This window comes from Trachypithecus francoisi, unplaced genomic scaffold (assembly GCF_009764315.1).
Source record: "Trachypithecus francoisi isolate TF-2019V2 unplaced genomic scaffold, Tfra_2.0 Lachesis_group16, whole genome shotgun sequence".
Lineage (NCBI taxonomy): Eukaryota > Metazoa > Chordata > Mammalia > Primates > Cercopithecidae > Trachypithecus > Trachypithecus francoisi.
In genome coordinates this window covers 24,674,012-24,691,910 of record NW_022681461.1, presented here as the reverse complement: position 1 = coordinate 24,691,910, position 17,899 = coordinate 24,674,012, and the positions used below count along the sequence as shown (strand labels likewise).

The following is a 17,899-nucleotide window of genomic DNA, read 5'->3' as shown; positions in this document are numbered from 1 at the left end:
ATCCTAGCTACTCGGGAGGCTGAAGCAGGAGAATCGCTTGAACCTGGCAGATGGAGGTTGCAGTGAGCGGAGCTTGCAGTGAACTGAGATTGCGCCATTGTACTCCAGCCTGGGTGACAAGAGTGAAACTCTATCTCCAAAAAGAAAAAAGAAAAAGAAAGGTGACACATGAATGACTATGTGTTTTCTTGAATGTTAACACTGGGAGTTATTTATGCTGAGTAAGGGCTTTAAGATAAATTTGCCTTTGACCCTTGGTTCTTTTTCTAGGAGAACAGATTGGAATGTTTTTTACCACCCTGTCACTTTCATCTGAACTGGAAGACAAATTCATTGCTATTTGCACAATAATCTTTCAGTTTATTAAAATTTATTATTTTTAAAACTGAGAAGAAACAAAGTGTTGGTCTTCTCAAAAATCAAAGAGAGCTGGACATTTACACTAGCCAATGAGTACATCCATCAATGAATGCTATTTGTCTCTGTAATTTGAGAAGTGTGAACAGTTTAGTTGTGTTTTCTTGTAAGAGAGAGGAAATACTAAATTTTCTTTTCTAAGTCACTAGGCTGCTTTCTCTACTGACTTTCCTTTTCGTCTGTCTACAGTTACCATAAAATACAATAGTTAATAAAAATATTCTGCATGTGTATAAAGCATTATTATTATTATTATTTTGGTTAGAATCCTCTTGGTCACAAGTAACGGAAACCAGTTCTAGTTAGTTTAAGTGGGAAATAATTCAACCTAGAGACAAGAGTATACCTAGGTCTCCTGAAGGTAGAAATGGTGAATGTAAGATCGTGAGGCTTCTCTTTATCTTCTCTTTCCTTTCTACTTCACTCATCTTTCCAGTGTGCTTTCTTAGGTCCACCTGATGAATGAAAGACCAACAAATAGTGTCTTCGGAACTTAGATTTTATAGATCTAGCTGCCTAGAGAGAGAATGATCTTTCACAGTCCCCTTCCCTATTCCTAAGGAGGATTTATCCTGGGCTAGTGGCGCATTCTTGGATTAACCACCCATGGTCATAGAGCAGAAAGAATTGAGAAAGTCACCCTAATAAACAGCCTGGGAAGTCCAAGAACAGAGGGAGGAGGCAAATAACCAATTAGATATCCATTAAATGGCTTGTAATTCACCGAGTACTGTTTTTTTTTTTCTCTTGAGACAGAGTTTCGCTCTGTCGCCCAGGCTGGAGTGTAATGGTGTGATTTCTGCTCACTGCAAGCTCCACCTCCCGGGTTCAAGTCATTCTCCTGCCTTGGCCTCCTGAGTAGCTGGGATTACAGGCATGCACCACCATGCCCGGCTAATTTTTGTATTTTTAGGAGAAACTAGGTTTCACAATGTTGGCCAGGCTGGTCTTGAACTGCTGACCTCAAGCGATCCACCCGCTTTGGCCTTCCAAAGTTCTGGGATTACAGGTGTGAGCCACTGCACCTGGCCCCAAGTACTTTTTAAAAAATAATAATCTGATTTGATCCACAAACAATGGCAAACTACTCTGCACCCGATTATCTTATAGCACTTTCCACTTTCTAATCTTATTTTTGTTTAGCTAGTTTCCTCATTAGTCTGTGAATTTTTGTTTTGTATTCTTAGTGCTTGATATTAGGGGGTGTGGTAAACATTTACTGAAAGAATGTGACTAAATCTGTGAGGTAGGATAGTTAGAGGAGAAAACTGGGATTCACTGAGGTTAAGTGGAGGCACTGAGGTCCTGTGAATGGTATAAAGTCAGCTGCTGGAGCCTCATTCCTTTTCCAAGTCACCAGACTGCTTTCTCCATTGACTTTCGTCTTCTTCTGTCTATGGTCAGTGACTCACCTCACAGGATTTCAGTCTGGTGGTTAGAACTGTGAAAAGAATCAAATTAGGATAAAAGTGCCCTTCATTTTGCAAGAATTTGATTTTGCCCTCTCAGTGCATCAGGTAAGAAGGGCTTTCAACTAATCTCAAAAAGTCTGTACTTTCCCCCTAAAGATTTAAAGGAAGAGAGGCTACTTAGTCTATGTTTAACACTACAAAAATAAAATAGACATTTTTCTGTTTTAGGTGATATATTCCTGGAAATGATTCTCAACCTGGCAGTCACTCCTGGAGAGGTGGCCACTTCTCTCATCATTTTGGTGATGGTTTTTGTTTTTGTGAGGGCTCTCAGGAGCAAGGGCAGAAAGCAGCTGTCTCCTCCTGGCCCTTGGTCCTTTCCCATCATAGGGAATCTTTTCCAGCTTGGAGATCATCCTTACCTTACGTTAATGGAGATGAGGAAGAAATATGGAGATGTCTTTCTCCTCAAACTTGGCATGGTGCCTGTCTTGGTGGTAAATGGAATGGAAATGGTGAAACAAGTACTACTTAAGGATGGGGAGCATTTTGCAGGCAGACCTAACATGTACACATTCTCTTTCCTGGCAGAAGGAAAGAGTCTTTCATTTTCAGTGAATTATGGAGAGAGTTGGAAACTTCATAAAAAATTGCCTCTAAGGCCTTACGAACTCTTTCTAACGCAGAAGCAAAATCCTCCACTTGCTCTTGCTTACTTGAGGAGCATGTCACTGAGGAAGTTTCTGAACTGGTGACAGTCTTTGTAGAGTTGTCTTCCAAGAATGGCGGCTTTGACCCCAGAAATGCGATCACCTGTGCGGTGGCCAATGTTGTCTGTGCCCTTTGCTTTGGCAAGAGATATGATCACAGTGATGAGGAATTTCTTAAGATAGTTAAAACGAATGACGACTTACTCAAGGCCTCCAGTGCTGCTAACCCTGCCGATTTCATACCATGTCTCCGCTACCTTCCACTGCAGATTATAAACTCTCCTCGGAAGTTTTATCAGGCTCTGAATGGGTTTATTGCACTACACGTGCAAGATCATCTTGCTACATATGATAAGGTAAGGATTTAATCTTATAACCTGGACAAGGGCTTTGGTAAGAAACAAAAGATAATGGTGAAATGCTTTGAATATCATTGGTTCTTTTCACTACATTTTGCCACAATGACCTGTACCCAAGCTATTAGTAAATTTGAGGTCCAGACAGTGAGATTACATGACAGCATTACTCAGTTCTCATATAAAACCCTAAGAAAAGTTCTGAATTCTTTAATCCTTAAAAAATTTCCCCAGAAACATAAATTTTCTCAGTGTGTGGGTAAGGCATATGCTTGTATTATGAACATAAATATAATTGTTATTTAATCTAAATCTGTTTCTAACTTTTTTTCATGAAGGTTTATACTTTTAAAATCCAACTATGGTTCTCTGGGGTATTTGTAACTTGCTGCTTCTAAAGATTGTTTAATATTTCACGACGTGATCCCCTGGCCCCATATATTTCACCCATCTCATGTGGATACCCTGATTGTTTGCTACTCCTGGCTTGCATAGAAAGTGCACATATTGAATATTGTGATAAAACTAAGTAATTGCCTGATAAATGATGAAGAGTAAGTGAGTTCCTTGAAGAAACACAGCAATAATTTCATCTCTCCAATTTCCTATCTGTCACCATGATCTAAGACTTACAGGTATCACAAATATTAGCATATTTTTATCAGATAGTATTTTTGAATAATATAAAGGATATTCTATATGAAGCTTTCAAATTACCTTCATTTTCTTCTTGAGTTTCTTTGTTATACAGACATGAATTTCAAGATGACAACACATGTATTAAGTTTCTGCAGGTGGCAGAGTGGACCTTTCTTTTGAGATTATTAAATTATTTGGGGCCCACTTTGATGGTCGGCAGAAGAATAAATTTCTGTCTTGAAATATGTATGTACTAGGAAGAATCCTAGTTCACAAGGGCAATTTGCTGAGATGAAGTCATCAACAAAAAAAATAAAACACAAAGAGGTGGGATCATTAAGCAAATGAAGAGGTGTAAGTAGTTAAGTTCCTTCCAATGAAAAAGAAGAGGCAGAAGACAATCTGTTTCAAGGTACCAGAAGGGAATTCTAGATCAGGTATACTAAGTATCAGCATTTGTAAGGTGTATAAACTTTTATTCCCATTCTCTCAAATACCCCAGCCCTATCTCTTTCTCCATGGTGAACACAAAATCCTTCCAATAGATTTAAAAACCTTTTATTGGCAAGGTACGGTGGCTGATACCTGTAATCCCAGCACTTTGGGAGGCCGAAGTGGGCAGAGGAGTTTGAGACCAGCCTGGCCAACATTGTGAAACCCCATCTCTACTAAAAATACAAAAATTAGCCAGGTGTAGTGGTGCGTGCCTATAATCCTAGCTACTCGGGAGGCTGAAGCAGGAGGATCACTTGAACCCAGGAGGCAGAGGTTGCAGTGAGTGGAGATGGCACCACTGTACTCCAGCCTGGGCAACACAATGAGACTGTGTCTCAAAAATAAAAATAAAATAAATAAATTAATAAACTTTCTATTCATTGCTAAGCAATTTCTCTGTAATAAGTTATAGGGAGAATGTTGATATTTTCAAGTTGTGCTTATAGAGACAGGAACTCTTTTGTATTTATTGAAAGACGTTCTGAGGAGAAAATTGAGTTTGGTAACTTGGTTTTCTATTCCACACTATCAAGATTAAGCATTGCAAATTTTAAGCAAAAATGGTTGCAAGGTTTAAGATGATCTATTTACATTGCTTATATTCCAAGACTCAATGGGTTCCCTTCAAGTTATATGGTGATATGGCTCTTCCTGCGTGGGATTTAAATTGATATACAACATAGACAGGGATGAATAGTCATGCTAAGATTTTGTCTCCTCAGGATCATATCCGAGACATTACTGATGCTCTGATTAATGTATGCCACAACAAATATGCTACTACCAAAACAGACACCTTGAATGACAGTGAAATCATAAGCACTGTGAACGACCTCTTTGGAGCTGGTATGTGACAGAATTTAGCAACATGTAAGACCAATAAAAATTAGCTGCGATTTGTTGCAATTTGTTGTTATCTATTGTTTACAGTTTAGAGGACTTTGCTCTTCCTATATCGGCCATTTTATCTAGTTGATCTCACATCGCATAAATTTGTTATTCTACCTTATTATGTCATTCAGAAAACTTTATTTTGATCTCAGGAGTAGAGACTTGAGTTAATAATTGCCCACAGTTAATGGTGCCTTCACATTATTGTCCACGAAATGACTGTCCTCGCTTATTACTTTCACTTCCAGTCCCTTCACCCAATCCATTGACGTTTATTCTGAAACTATTTAAAGTGTTATTGTTTTCATTTTATGTATTCTCATACAATAGGCTTTTTGTATTATCATGTACTTTATAAATACAATTGTTATTTACATCTAAATCTGTTTCTAACTTTTTTCACGAAACTCTGTCCTCTTACAATCCAACCATGATTGTCAGGTGTATTTCCAATTTGCTGCTTCTAAAGTTCATGTAATATTTGATGTCTGCACCCCCCTATTTTACCCATCTCATGTGGATACCTTCATTGTTTGTACCTCCTGGCTTGCACAGAAAATGCGGATATTGAATGTTGTGCTAAAGCTAAGATGATCACTCTTGTACATGAGTTTTGCCTCCTTTTGAAATACCACCTTATGCTAAGAAGCAAAATTTCTGGGTCAACTAATGAAAAAATTATTGAGTTTTGATACACACTACTAAATTCATTTTCACAAAGACTGTACCAATTTGTACTGCTACCATATTACTCTCATTCTTAAATTTTATAGTTTTCTTTAAAAGTCATTTTTATCTATCACATTTATTAGAGTTCCTCTAAGATGCTAAACTGCAGGAAGTCAATTCTCAGTATAAGAAAATGCAAAATATCATAAATATTTTAGCAGTTTCATTTTATGTGGAATACTCTTCAAATGTATTTTTCTTTTTTATACTATATTTATTGGTAATTGGGTTCACTTGTTTCTAGGACCTATGCATTTGTGATCATGAATTCTCTCTGTAAAGAGAGGCATTTGTTTTGATTTGTATTAATTTTTCTCATGCAAATGCACGAGGCTCCCATATGTGTGTGTGTGTATTTATTATTTTAATCATGACTTCAATTTGATGGATTATTTCATCTGATTATTTATCATAAAAATGTGACCAGGCTGTACTTTGTATTTTCTTCTGGCAATTTAAATAATGCCATGAACAAATATGAGTATTTGTCAGAACATTTTAAAATGCCTGAACATTAGTGAGTACTAAAGACTGGGTGTGTGTGGGTGTGATAAATATATCAAGTGAGTTTTATTTTCTTATTTATTTTTAAATTGGCACATAAAATTGTATGTATTTATAATATGCAACATGATGTTTTAAAGTATGTATACATTGTGAAATGGCTAAATCTAGCTAACTAAAATATGCATTACCTCACATAGTCATCATTTTTGTGGTGAGAACACTTAAAATCCACTCTCAGCATTTTTTAAGAACACAATATATAATCATTAACTATAGTCATCAGACTGCAATAGATCTCTTGAATTTATTCCTCCTGTTTAATTATAATTTATTTTGATCTTGATTCAGTGAGATAATATCTGAATATATTTCAGTAATATGTAATACTTCCAAGATTATCAAGTAATCAGCAAATATAAAATTATGGCAGGTGACAAAAATGTCTAGGATGGAGAATAAAACCATCTGACATATACAACACAGTTAAAAAATGGTTTGGGTAAAATGTGTACAAAACAGTATTCAGTATAATGGATTACTATATAAAACATTTATTTGCTAAATAAACATATCTCATGGAGTTTATATTTTAACGTAAATAGAGGAATAATGAAAATTAATAAAACCATAAGCTTCCACATGTACCTGCTACCTCACTAGTGAGATGTAATAAAATATTTTATTAGAATAAATCAGTGAGGTGTAAACCATATATTTTAGTGGATAAAATTTGCAAGCACTCTGTTCCATCATATCTACTATATTATTAAGATTTATATTTCCATATTGAACTTTTGAAATTGATTGTAGAAATAATTTAGTTTCTTCTTTGAGTATAGTAAGGTTTTCCCAAAAATCATTGATTTTACCCTCAATGTTTCAATAATCTACCAAGATAGATAGCTTAACTGCTGGTTGCTTAAGCCTTGATATAAAAAGCAAAATTTATGATAATCAAAATATAGATCCTGATATTCATACAGATAGTTAAAGATCTTGGATATAAGGTCCATAGCTCTACCGTGAGTGAAAGCAGTGTCTTGCATATACTATTCATGGCATGTTCTTTATTTTAGAGAATAAAGTTCTTTATGATAGAGAATAGAGTTGATATATTCCACATAGAAGTCCAAATTTTCACACTACACTGTACTCTGCTGTAGATATCATGGTCAGTGACTTTATTTGAACAGTTTACTTTTACATTAAGTTATTACAGTATGAAGTCATATTAGAAATTTTCTGAGTTAAGAACTGAAGAAGCCACTGGCTCACTATGAGAGACTGCCATGTTCAACAGATGTGAAAACAAGCTTAAGAAGTGAAGTTTGGAAAGGAACTAACTCTGTTCTGCAGCTATATCTGGGTATACTTATTGTGCATATTGTGTTGCAAGTTATTTATAAACAACTACCTTTGTCTCTTGTGTGACCCATGTAAAATATTTTACCATTTCTATGATGCAAGTTTCTCATTTTTAATGTGATGCTAATTGTGGCCCTCATCTCAGATGACAATGCATTTAAGTGGTCAATGTTTGGTAAACATATTCACCATTACCTGTGTTGTCATCATCATCAGGAAAATCTAGAAATTAAATATATTGATTTAAAAACTCATTTTTTGCTACTGGTTTTATAAGATTTGAGTAGAAAACACAAATAACATTACTTTTAGCATTAGGTCATCATAGAGGCGAATTTACAATTAAAACAGTCTAGAAGAGCTTTTTAATGTGGCATTTCTGAGTTTTAGGTTTCAAGAATTGATTGAGTACGTTCTTCGATGTAGTAATCATAAAGTAGCCCTTGAAAAAAGATGAAGTTTGGCATACAGAGTTCTTTGCTTTTATTTTCAGTAATGAAACCGTTTAGCTGAGGTATGGATAATCTTAAAAAGAAAGATGCTCTGTTTAAAGAGTGAAATTGAAACTATAAAATATACATTAAAACTTATTCAAATAAATTGAATCTGGTCAACCCTTCATTATGTGCTCATATGATGTCCAAGTTTAAGTATTGGCTCTGCCTTTTATGAGTTCATTCACTTTGAGCAAAACCCATAATGTCTTTGAGGCTTAGTAAAATTAACATAGTTAGTTATACATTGCGTCTCTATATTGTAATTTATAAAATATGTTATATATGTGTGTCAATGTCTCATATATTATGTTATATAGTGTATGTATACACACACATACACACACACAGAGAGAGAGAGAGAGCACACACTCTTGGATCAGAGTAAGTACTCAATAACTTCTTATTTTTATTAGAAATAATAGCCATTATTATTATCCACATCATGGTGTTTATGATGTAATACAATGCTTCCTATGTTTTCACTAGTCTTATAAATAGTACATACATACTTTAAAATTTTTAATTTATTTTTAATCGTGTTCACAAATATACAACATTTTTAAGTGATATAGTTTACTACTGTTGAGCATATTCACATGGTTGTGCAACCGATCTCTAGAACTTCTTCATCTTGCAAAACTGAAATCCTGTGCCCATTAAACACAATTTCCCCTATCCTTTCTTGCCCTTGACAATTTCCTTTATGCTTTGTTTCTATGATTTTGACTACTTTAGAAACCTCTTGTGAGTGAAGTCATATAGTATTTGTCCTTTTGTGATGACCTTATTTCACTGAGCCTAATGTCCTCAAGGTTTATTCATGTGGTGGCATGTGACAGAATCAACTTTCTTAAGATTACATAATATTCCACAATGTATACATCACAGTTTCTTTATCTATTCATCCATCAATGGACATTTGGGTTGCCTCTACCTCTTAGCTGTTGTGTATAATGCTGCAATGACCATGAATGTGCAAATGTAGCTTACAGATCTTGCTTTAAATTTTTTTTGGATATATAACCCAGAAGTAGGATTGCTAGATAATATATAAATACTATTTTTAATTTTTTAAACTTAAACTTCCATACTGTTTTCTATAGTAGCCACACCACTTTGCACTACCATAATGGATGAGAAGTTACCACTACAGTTTGAAATTAACCTTAATAATAATTTTATAGTGGTTCTATTGTTTTTTGGCTAGATTTCTTTCTGTTAATTCTTATTCTTTATCTGACTTCTACATTCTTAATCTAATTTCTTTAGATTTCTTTCTGCTAATTCCTAGCAGTCAAATAGGAAATAAAGTGAGCAAACTGATTTAACTATGCTTTTTTCCATGACACTTGGTCTTTTGGTTCTTTTTTAGGGTTTGAAACAGTATCAACATGTCTATATTGGAGCTTTCTTTATTTGATACATTATCCAGAAATTCAAGCCAAAATTCAAGAAGAAATTGGTAATATGCTTTCAAATGAAAAATATAATTCTTACAATTATCATTTTTCTTATTAAATCAAAAAATAATTTTCTTTAAAGATGGAAACATTGGGCTGAAACCACCCAGATTTGAAGACAGGAAAATTTTGCCATACACAGAAGCTTTCATAAATGAAGTATTCAGACATGCCTCTTTTCTTCCATTTACTATTCCACATTGGTAAACATATAATTCTTCTTTAAAACAGCCACTAGTGGTGGGGTGGAGGCATTGAAGAATCTTAGACATTGGAATACTTTAAGTACTTTAAAATGTATATTGTATTATTGTTTTAATATTACTTTAAATCTTAGTTTATTTTTAAACACTATAATAAAATTTTTGTGTTCAGCAAAAGTATATTTTATGAACATTTTTCATTACTAAACTATGTTGTCATTAACTTTTATATTATGTGCACTAATCACAGTGTCAGAAAGATATGGAAAGTCCAAACAACAGATAATCCAACCATAATATGTATTTGGCTACGAAAAGTCATGCAAACTTGCTTAGTTTTCATCTGAGGAGCAGAATTAGCTTCCTTCTGGTATGGATTTGTGTTTAGTAGCCTAGAATTTTGCTGGACAGTAAACTAAGGAAGCTAATGCTGTCACAATGAGATGAAACAGATTATTCATTTGCAGATACTTGAAACTTCACTGAATCTTATTCCAGAATCTCCAGCACACAAACGCATGCCAGCATAGATTAGGTAGATAGCTTCATTAAATACATCTGTGGGGAACCAAACTTCCAGTGGTTTGTTCTGTTTTTATTCCACACAATTAAAAATTATTTTATAAAAAAACAAAAACCTGGAATTCTCAGTGTTTGTTCTTCCCTCTCCCTTTAAATAGTGAAGGAGTGGGGATAGCTCTCTTCCCAGGAAACTGATGTAATCGTTTAGTAATTGGTGTGACAGCATGCACTGTCCTTAGCTAAGTGTCCCAAAGGGCAAGACCGCCAGCTGAGCAGAGTCAAGGCCAGACAGCAAGTGACAGTTCCCTGTATTTTGCCCCTTGTTTGCTCTCTTTATTCACACACGTGGCTATTTTTTCACAGTGATCCATTGTGTTTTCCAGCTGCTATGTCAAATCCTCTCTCAGTTAAAGCAAATTTCATTTTAACGTAAGTTTTTAAAGAAATCAAAAAGTCCTACCTATTTAAAAGCAACTCTTCTGACCCAATAACTTTTATTAGGTGACTTTGGGTGCTTCATAAGAGTATTATCCACACTTCTGCTAAGTACCCAGGAACAGAGAGGCTCTGCCAAGTTTATAGGCATCATTTGGAATGAAAGTGGTTATCTAATTAGGGCCCTGTAAACTCATCTGAGGGTCTAAGTGATAAGGAGAAATATGTATTAGGACATAGATATTCATTGTATTTTTAAAAGTAAGGAAATACATTAAAATGTGAAATTTAAAGAACTACTGCATTGGCTAATGAAAGCAGAGTGATATGAACCAGGAATTTTGTACACACAAAAGAGCTATCTTACTTATATTGTTCAGGACTGATCTATTCTATTACACTTGGACATTTATTGTTTTCCATGTAAAATGAAAAGGCACAAAATATGATAAAATAAATTTAAACAAACTAAATGAAATAAACTTAAGTAAAAGCAGCAAAAGTTTGCTATTACATATAACATATATACACACATACAAAAACACACAGGAAAGACCAAACCATATCCTAATAAATATTTATTGCATGTGCATTTCTTAAAAGTTGTGTGGAAAAAACCACATATGCACATGAAATTTAAGGGACATAAAAGGAGAAAGAGAAACTTTATAATTCACTCTTATATTTTAATACCAATGAAATAAAGTTTTACATACCGGGTTTCCATAAAATAGAAGCATATAACTTCTGTGAGTAGGATCTGAGCACCTGAATCCACAGAAGGAGTGTGGACCGGGATGTGTTGAGATAGGCAAGTGGCTATGCATGAGAAAAGGTAACCCTTCCAAAAAGCGAGTCTATTGCTTGTTTGGTCTTCCCCTTTGTTGGGTTTTGAGAAACTCAATAAATAACATTCATATTATTTTCCAAAGCTCAGTACCAGCCACAAAATAGACACAGGTGAAATAGAAATTACATTATTAGCTTTTTAAATAATCAGAGCTAGTTTTCACAATGTGGCTTAGAACTAGATCAAGTAGACCTCGAAACTAACATACTTCTCTACTCAGTCTCTGGCTAAGTTAACACTTTCAGGTCTCCTGTGGAAGGACAAAATCTGACCCTCTAAGCTCAGTCTATTTCTGATTGTAGATGAGATGTATCTTCATTACAAATTGGCTAATCTGAAGAGAGAACCCAGAAGTAGACAATGCCTTCTCTCAAACTCATCAAATTGAAATGTTTCTGTTTCTCTTGGGGAAGTAAGTGTGAGAGAAGGTTAGAGAGGTAGGGAGTGCCACAGGGACACATAAAATGACTGAATCCAATCCATGAATAATTATAGAGGCATAAAGGGGAAAGGCAAATAGGTTTCAGGAAGGAGTTTGAGTATCAGACTAGAAAAATAGAATATTTGCTTTAGAGGCAACTTAGAGACCATCCAACACAACCAACACCTTCGTTTCATAGCTAGGAAATGGAGTCACAGAATAGATAATTTGCCCAATATCCCACTGAGGGCAGCATCCAAAATTCAGATTTCCTTGCTTCAATTCCATTGTTCCTTCTACCCAGTACTAAAAGGTGTGACATTGTCTTTCTAATTTATTAATAATAGACACAAACACAGTGAGCACACAGAAGTACTGAATAATTCTCTTCATCATTTCCTGATGTAATTTGATCTGCCTGCTTATGGTCAGCTCTGTCACAGAAATATTGAGATAATTTTCTATGGAAGTGTGTAGCTCATAGAAGTGATTTGAATATATTAAGTGCACAATGTGCTTAACACATGCAAGAAAAATAAATGATTAATTTGACAAGAAGTGGAAATTGTTTTAATTAATGAAAGAATGAAGATGTATAAAGATATATTATTATAGTAAAAAAAGACATAAATAAAAATAGTCTGAGTTGCAGGTGGCAGTTTAGAGATGGGTAATTTGAATTGACAGGATGTGCCGTAATGCTGTTTTTTGCTTTCTTAGTACTACAGCGGACACCACTCTGAATGGCTATTTCATTCCCAGGAAAACATGCACGTTTATTAACATGTATCAAGTAAACCACGATGAGTAAGTCACCAAAATTAATCTTTGGATAAATCTGCTTGCTTGCTTGGTTGTTTACTGTTTATTAATCTGGAAAAGATTTATAATCTTCTTAGCCAACCTTCACTCCTGTTTCTCTTGAAAGATATTGGAAAGTTTCTCTCCTCAGTTTCTCTCCTCAACTATAATGCAAATGGTGATATATTGACACAAATTGAGGAAAAATTCAATATAGGGCAAATCCAATTTCAAAAATGAGCTCATTAGGAGAGATTTGGGCCGAGGACTTTGCATGGTCATGGCTAATACATTGAAATGGAGTCTGAAATCCCCACTGCAATGTAAGCCACCAAGCAGGGATTTTTTTTTTTTTCTTTGTTTGTTTACTTGTTCCTCTACCCCAGCACCTGGATCACTGCCTCACACATAGTTGGCACACAATAAATATTTGTTGAATAAAATAAAGTTAGAAGTTCATCCATATCAGCTATGAAAGAGAGGGCTGAGATGAGAGTATCTAATGCAGCGAAAGTGAGGATAATCACAGTGGTGATGGTGGTGGTGGTGGTGAGAATGATGATTACACCTAGTATTTATAGACTCCTACTGTGGGCAAGGCACAAAACCTTGCAGTATCTTTCCTGAGCCTCAATTATTATTGATAATTGATCACGATGCATTGGTGCTATCACAATCTCCATTTTATAGATAAACAAACCCTCAGCCAGGTTAAACACGTTGCCTAAGGTCACATGTTCAGAAGGTGGCAGAGGTAGGACTCAAATCCAAATGTGTACATTTTATATAATGGAAACCAAGCGCTTCCTGTCATGGTCAGGGCTTGATGTCTCCAGTAACTGGCAGAGACTGCATTCTTATGCACTCAGCAGACGGTAAATGGGTTATACAGTCTTTTCTCCTCACCCAAGATCTTATCTGACTGATGTTTCAGGCTGCAGGCTGTTAGAGAGGGAGGTGATTATCCTGTGTACCTAATGGCAGCTTCACAATCTCTGTAAACAGAAAGGTGGTAGAAGACAATGCATATGCTGTCCCACTGCAACACTTACTGTCACAGAGATTGACACTTCCATTCTCCACACCTAGGCATTTTAAAACCATTATGAGAAGAAATACTGCAAATGTATATTTAATAACATTTATTCTTTCTTAGTATAATCCTAAGTATTCTATTAATAATATCCTAAGAACTGGTGATTATAAAGAGTATTGAGTAATGTGCAAACAAACTGAGTTAACATGGGTGCTACTAAAGAAATACCATTTGTATGGAGGCACTTGTTTAAGCTGAATGAGTATGTAATTTAAGACTTGATATTATGGGAAAATTCTTCATATTTAATTAATCTAAAGCATAGATCACAAACTCAAGCACCTATTGAGCAATAAAAAATACCAAAAATAAGTGAATTGCACCTGGTGAAGCATTGTGAGGAGGGGAGGTCATCTGCCACATCTAACTCAGCTCAGTAAACTTTTGGCAAGCAGGACATTGTTCCAATGTTGTCAGCTTTTGCGATTATAAAAAAGAACTTGGAAATGCATATTTTCATGAGAAATCTGAGTTTTAAATGTTAGCAACAATGAATTATTTTTAAAAGATTATGAGAGAAAACCAAAATGTATTGGAGGACTGTGGAGAGAACTAATCCTCTAGGTCTGTGGCCTCTGGTACAGATAGAAACCAGTTTTTCCTTCTAGAGAGATGATGACATCTACATACAAAGAGGGTCAGTTCTTTGTAAAGCCAGGTGGGTCCCTGATATACGGTTTAGGCCTACAGAAAACATGCTAGCATTGGTTGTCATAAATAAGCCAAATATGGTGCATGTAACAAAAGATAGAGATAGAAGAAAGAATCAGGTACACAGTGATTTGGGAACTGTGGGCAATCCCTCAATTAGAGCTGCTTTCTGGAGACCCAGATCCTCTCTGTATTGTTGTGCAAAGGCCATTTCCTAAACATATTTTTTACCAGAGTGAGAGATGTGGCCCAGTCTCATCATTCTTATTTATTCTGCTTAAAGCAAAATATATTGAATATGTATTACTTTTTATATATGTCACCATTTTGGAATATTCTTATGAGAATTTTATGGAATTCTTCATTTAAAATAATTAAATTCATGGCTAACCCATACCTTGAAGTTAGCTTGCAGGAGAGCCGAGCTAGAACTGGTTACGGGTTAGCCAAGAAGCCAAAACCATCCCAACTCCACGCAGAACTTCACTCCTCAGGTAGTTCATCTGCTTAGATTCTCAGACTGAGTGGAGGGTTTCTTATTTAATTGAGAAAAATTGATGAAATAGATTTTCAAGTATTTTTTCACTAATGAATTGATAGTCATTTCAGTGAAAATTAGATGTAATTGTACTAAATCTTTATCATAACTAGATTTGTCAAATATTAAAGGAAAAAGTGACATATTCATAATTATATATAATCATATGTCTCCATAAGTACTTATACATATAGGTGTATATATACTTGGTTTATGTATACCTGCTTTCTCTAGATATAATTTATAAGGAGTATTCTGAACTTAAAGTAGTTCATGCAAAACAAAATTATTGTGGAAAAGTTGCCAACAATAGCAAAAATGAGAAAATAATTTCTTTTTAAATGTTGTTTTTGTCTATTTTATGCAGAACTATTTGGGATAATCCTAGCTTATTTAGACCTGACAGATTTCTAAACGAAAACAGAGAACTGAATAAAAGCCTCGTCGAGAAAGTTTTGATATTTGGAATGGGCATCCGGAAGTGTCTGGGAGAAGATGTTGCACGCAATGAGATATTCATTTTCATCACTACTGTTCTGCAGCAGCTCAAGCTGAAAAAATGCCCCAGAGCCAAACTAGACCTGACTCCTGCATACGGGTTAGTCATGAGGCCAAAACCATACCAACTTCAAGCAGAACTCCGCTCCTCAGGGAGTTCATCTGCTTAGATTCTCAGACTGAGGGGAGGGTTCCTTACTTAATTCAGAAAAATAGATGATTTGAATTTACTTAACTAGCAATGTGTAGTTTATTCCCCTGAACTATGCTATGAATTCAACTCTGTGACGTGTTTTATAAAGTATGTGGTATAGCTTTAGTTCCAATATGAGACTTAATGTCATGTGAGGATATTTTAAGATAATAATAAAGTGTGATGTAAATCAGAGGGTTTAAATCCAGATCTCACACAGTGGTGTCCCAGGTGTCATGTGGATGTGAGTGGAAGGGAAAGTGAGTGACAGATTGACCAGACAGACAAGGGGACTCTGTCTACCTTCCTTTTACGCTAGCTTCAGATAAACAGGCATATTCATCTTTGCTTTAAATATAGGGTTCAGAATAAGAACAAGGTTCTGATGTTAAATATTTTCAGTGATCTTGGGCATAGGTGCTCAGGAGGGCCAGAGAAGGGAGCTAGAGTAGCCTAGCAGAGAGCATTGCATGGTCACAGTAGATGAGCTGGGCTAGAGTTAGAGGAGTAGAGAAAAGGAGATGACAGGGATTGCCTCAAGTCCATTTTTGTATCAGATTACGTAAATTTGTGTATTAAATTTTGAATTGTAAGGCAAATTGGTGTTTTCACAATGTTACCAACTTCTTTTGGTACATACTAAATATATATATATATATTTGTATTATTAATAGTTTACCAGGACTGCGATAATAACAGCATACCAGAGGCAGGGTAGTATAAACAACAGAAATTTACTTTGTCACAGTTCTCAAGGCAGAAATTGCAAGATCAAGGTGCCAGCTGACTTGGTTTCTCCTGAGGTCTCCCTCCTTGGCTTACAGACAGCTGCCTTCTCGCTGTGTCCTCACAGGGCCTTTTCTCTGTGTGCACACAACTCTGGGGTCTCTCCCTCTTTTTATAAGAACAATAGTCATAATGTATTAAGGCCCCACCCTAAGAGTCTCATTTTAACTTCATTATTCCTTTTTAAATTTTTTAAATTTTTATTTATTTATTTTTTTAAGATGGAGTCTTGCTCTATGGCCCAGGCTGGAGTGCAGTGGCAGGATCTCGGTTCACTGCAACCTCCGCTTCCCAGGTTCAAGTGATTCTCCTGCCTCAGCCTCCTGAGTAGCTGGGATTACAGGCATGCACCACCATGCCCAGCTAATTTTTGTATTTTTAGTAGAGCTGTGGTGTTTCATCATGTTGGTCAGGCTAGTCTTGAACTCCTGACCTCATGATCCACCTGCCTCAGCCTCCCAAAGTACTGGGATTATAGGCACGAGCCACTGCACCTGGCCAACTTCATTGTTGTTTAAAGACCTTATCTCCCAATACAGTCACATTCTGAAGTACTAAAGGTTGGGATGTCAACACATCAATTTCAGAGTCGAGGGGGTGGGGGACACAATTGAGCCCATAATAGCATGTAATGAGAATAAAACTACATGCTGATTTTTAAAAAAATGCTTTTCAATGTAAGACTCAGCACTAAGTATATGCTTTATTCATTGAATTTGTTAATGAGCTAGGGCATATAAGTGAACTTAAAATGGACAGTGAAAGAACTAGTATTTCAGATTGAAGGTCTGAGGTGGAATTGCATCATAAAGGATGTGCAACACAAGCTGGGAGGTAAGAGAACATCTGGGGTCTAATTCAACTGGGAAGAGCAGTGAGAGAGGTGTGCCTCTCTAGATAATGATGATCTTGGCCAAGATGTGACAATGGAAGTAAAGAACTTTTAGGCCATTCAGAGACAATGAAAATTAAAGTCAGGGCCAGGTGTGGTGGTTCATGCCTGTAATTCCAGTACTTTGGGAGACCGAGAAGGGTGGATCACAAGATCAAGAGATCAAGACCATCCTGGCCAACATGGTGAAACCCTGTCCCTACTAAAAATACAAAAATTAGCTGGGCTTGGTGGTGCACGCCTGTAGTCCCAGCTACTCGGGAAGCTGAGACAGGAGAATCCCTTGAACCTGGGAGGTGGAGTTTGCAGTGAGCCGAGATCATGCCACTGCACTCCAGCCTGATGACAGAGTGAGACTCCATCTCAAAAAAAAAAAAAAAAAAGAAAATTAAGTCAATGCTTGTCTTTCTTCCAATATAAATAAATTCAACATTCTCCTTGCAAATGAATAATTGAATTGCTTGTGCTTCTATAAGAGCTTTTGAAATGATTTATATTACCCTTATGGTAGTGTATCAAAAGTGAAACTATTCTT

General features: G+C 35.7%; 1 protein-coding gene across 1 annotated transcript; it reads left to right on the top strand.

The window, feature by feature from the left end:
- The first annotated feature begins 2,061 nt into the window (after positions 1–2,061).
- On the top strand, positions 2,062–16,692 carry LOC117098466 (cytochrome P450 1A1-like). The gene is given in 7 exon segments (XM_033237094.1): positions 2,062–2,477; positions 2,480–2,895; positions 4,752–4,875; positions 9,391–9,480; positions 9,561–9,681; positions 12,630–12,716; positions 15,363–16,692. Coding segments are annotated over 7 exon segments (1,611 nt in total). The 5' UTR covers positions 2,062–2,074; the 3' UTR covers positions 15,733–16,692.
- Positions 16,693–17,899: the final 1,207 nt, after the last annotated feature.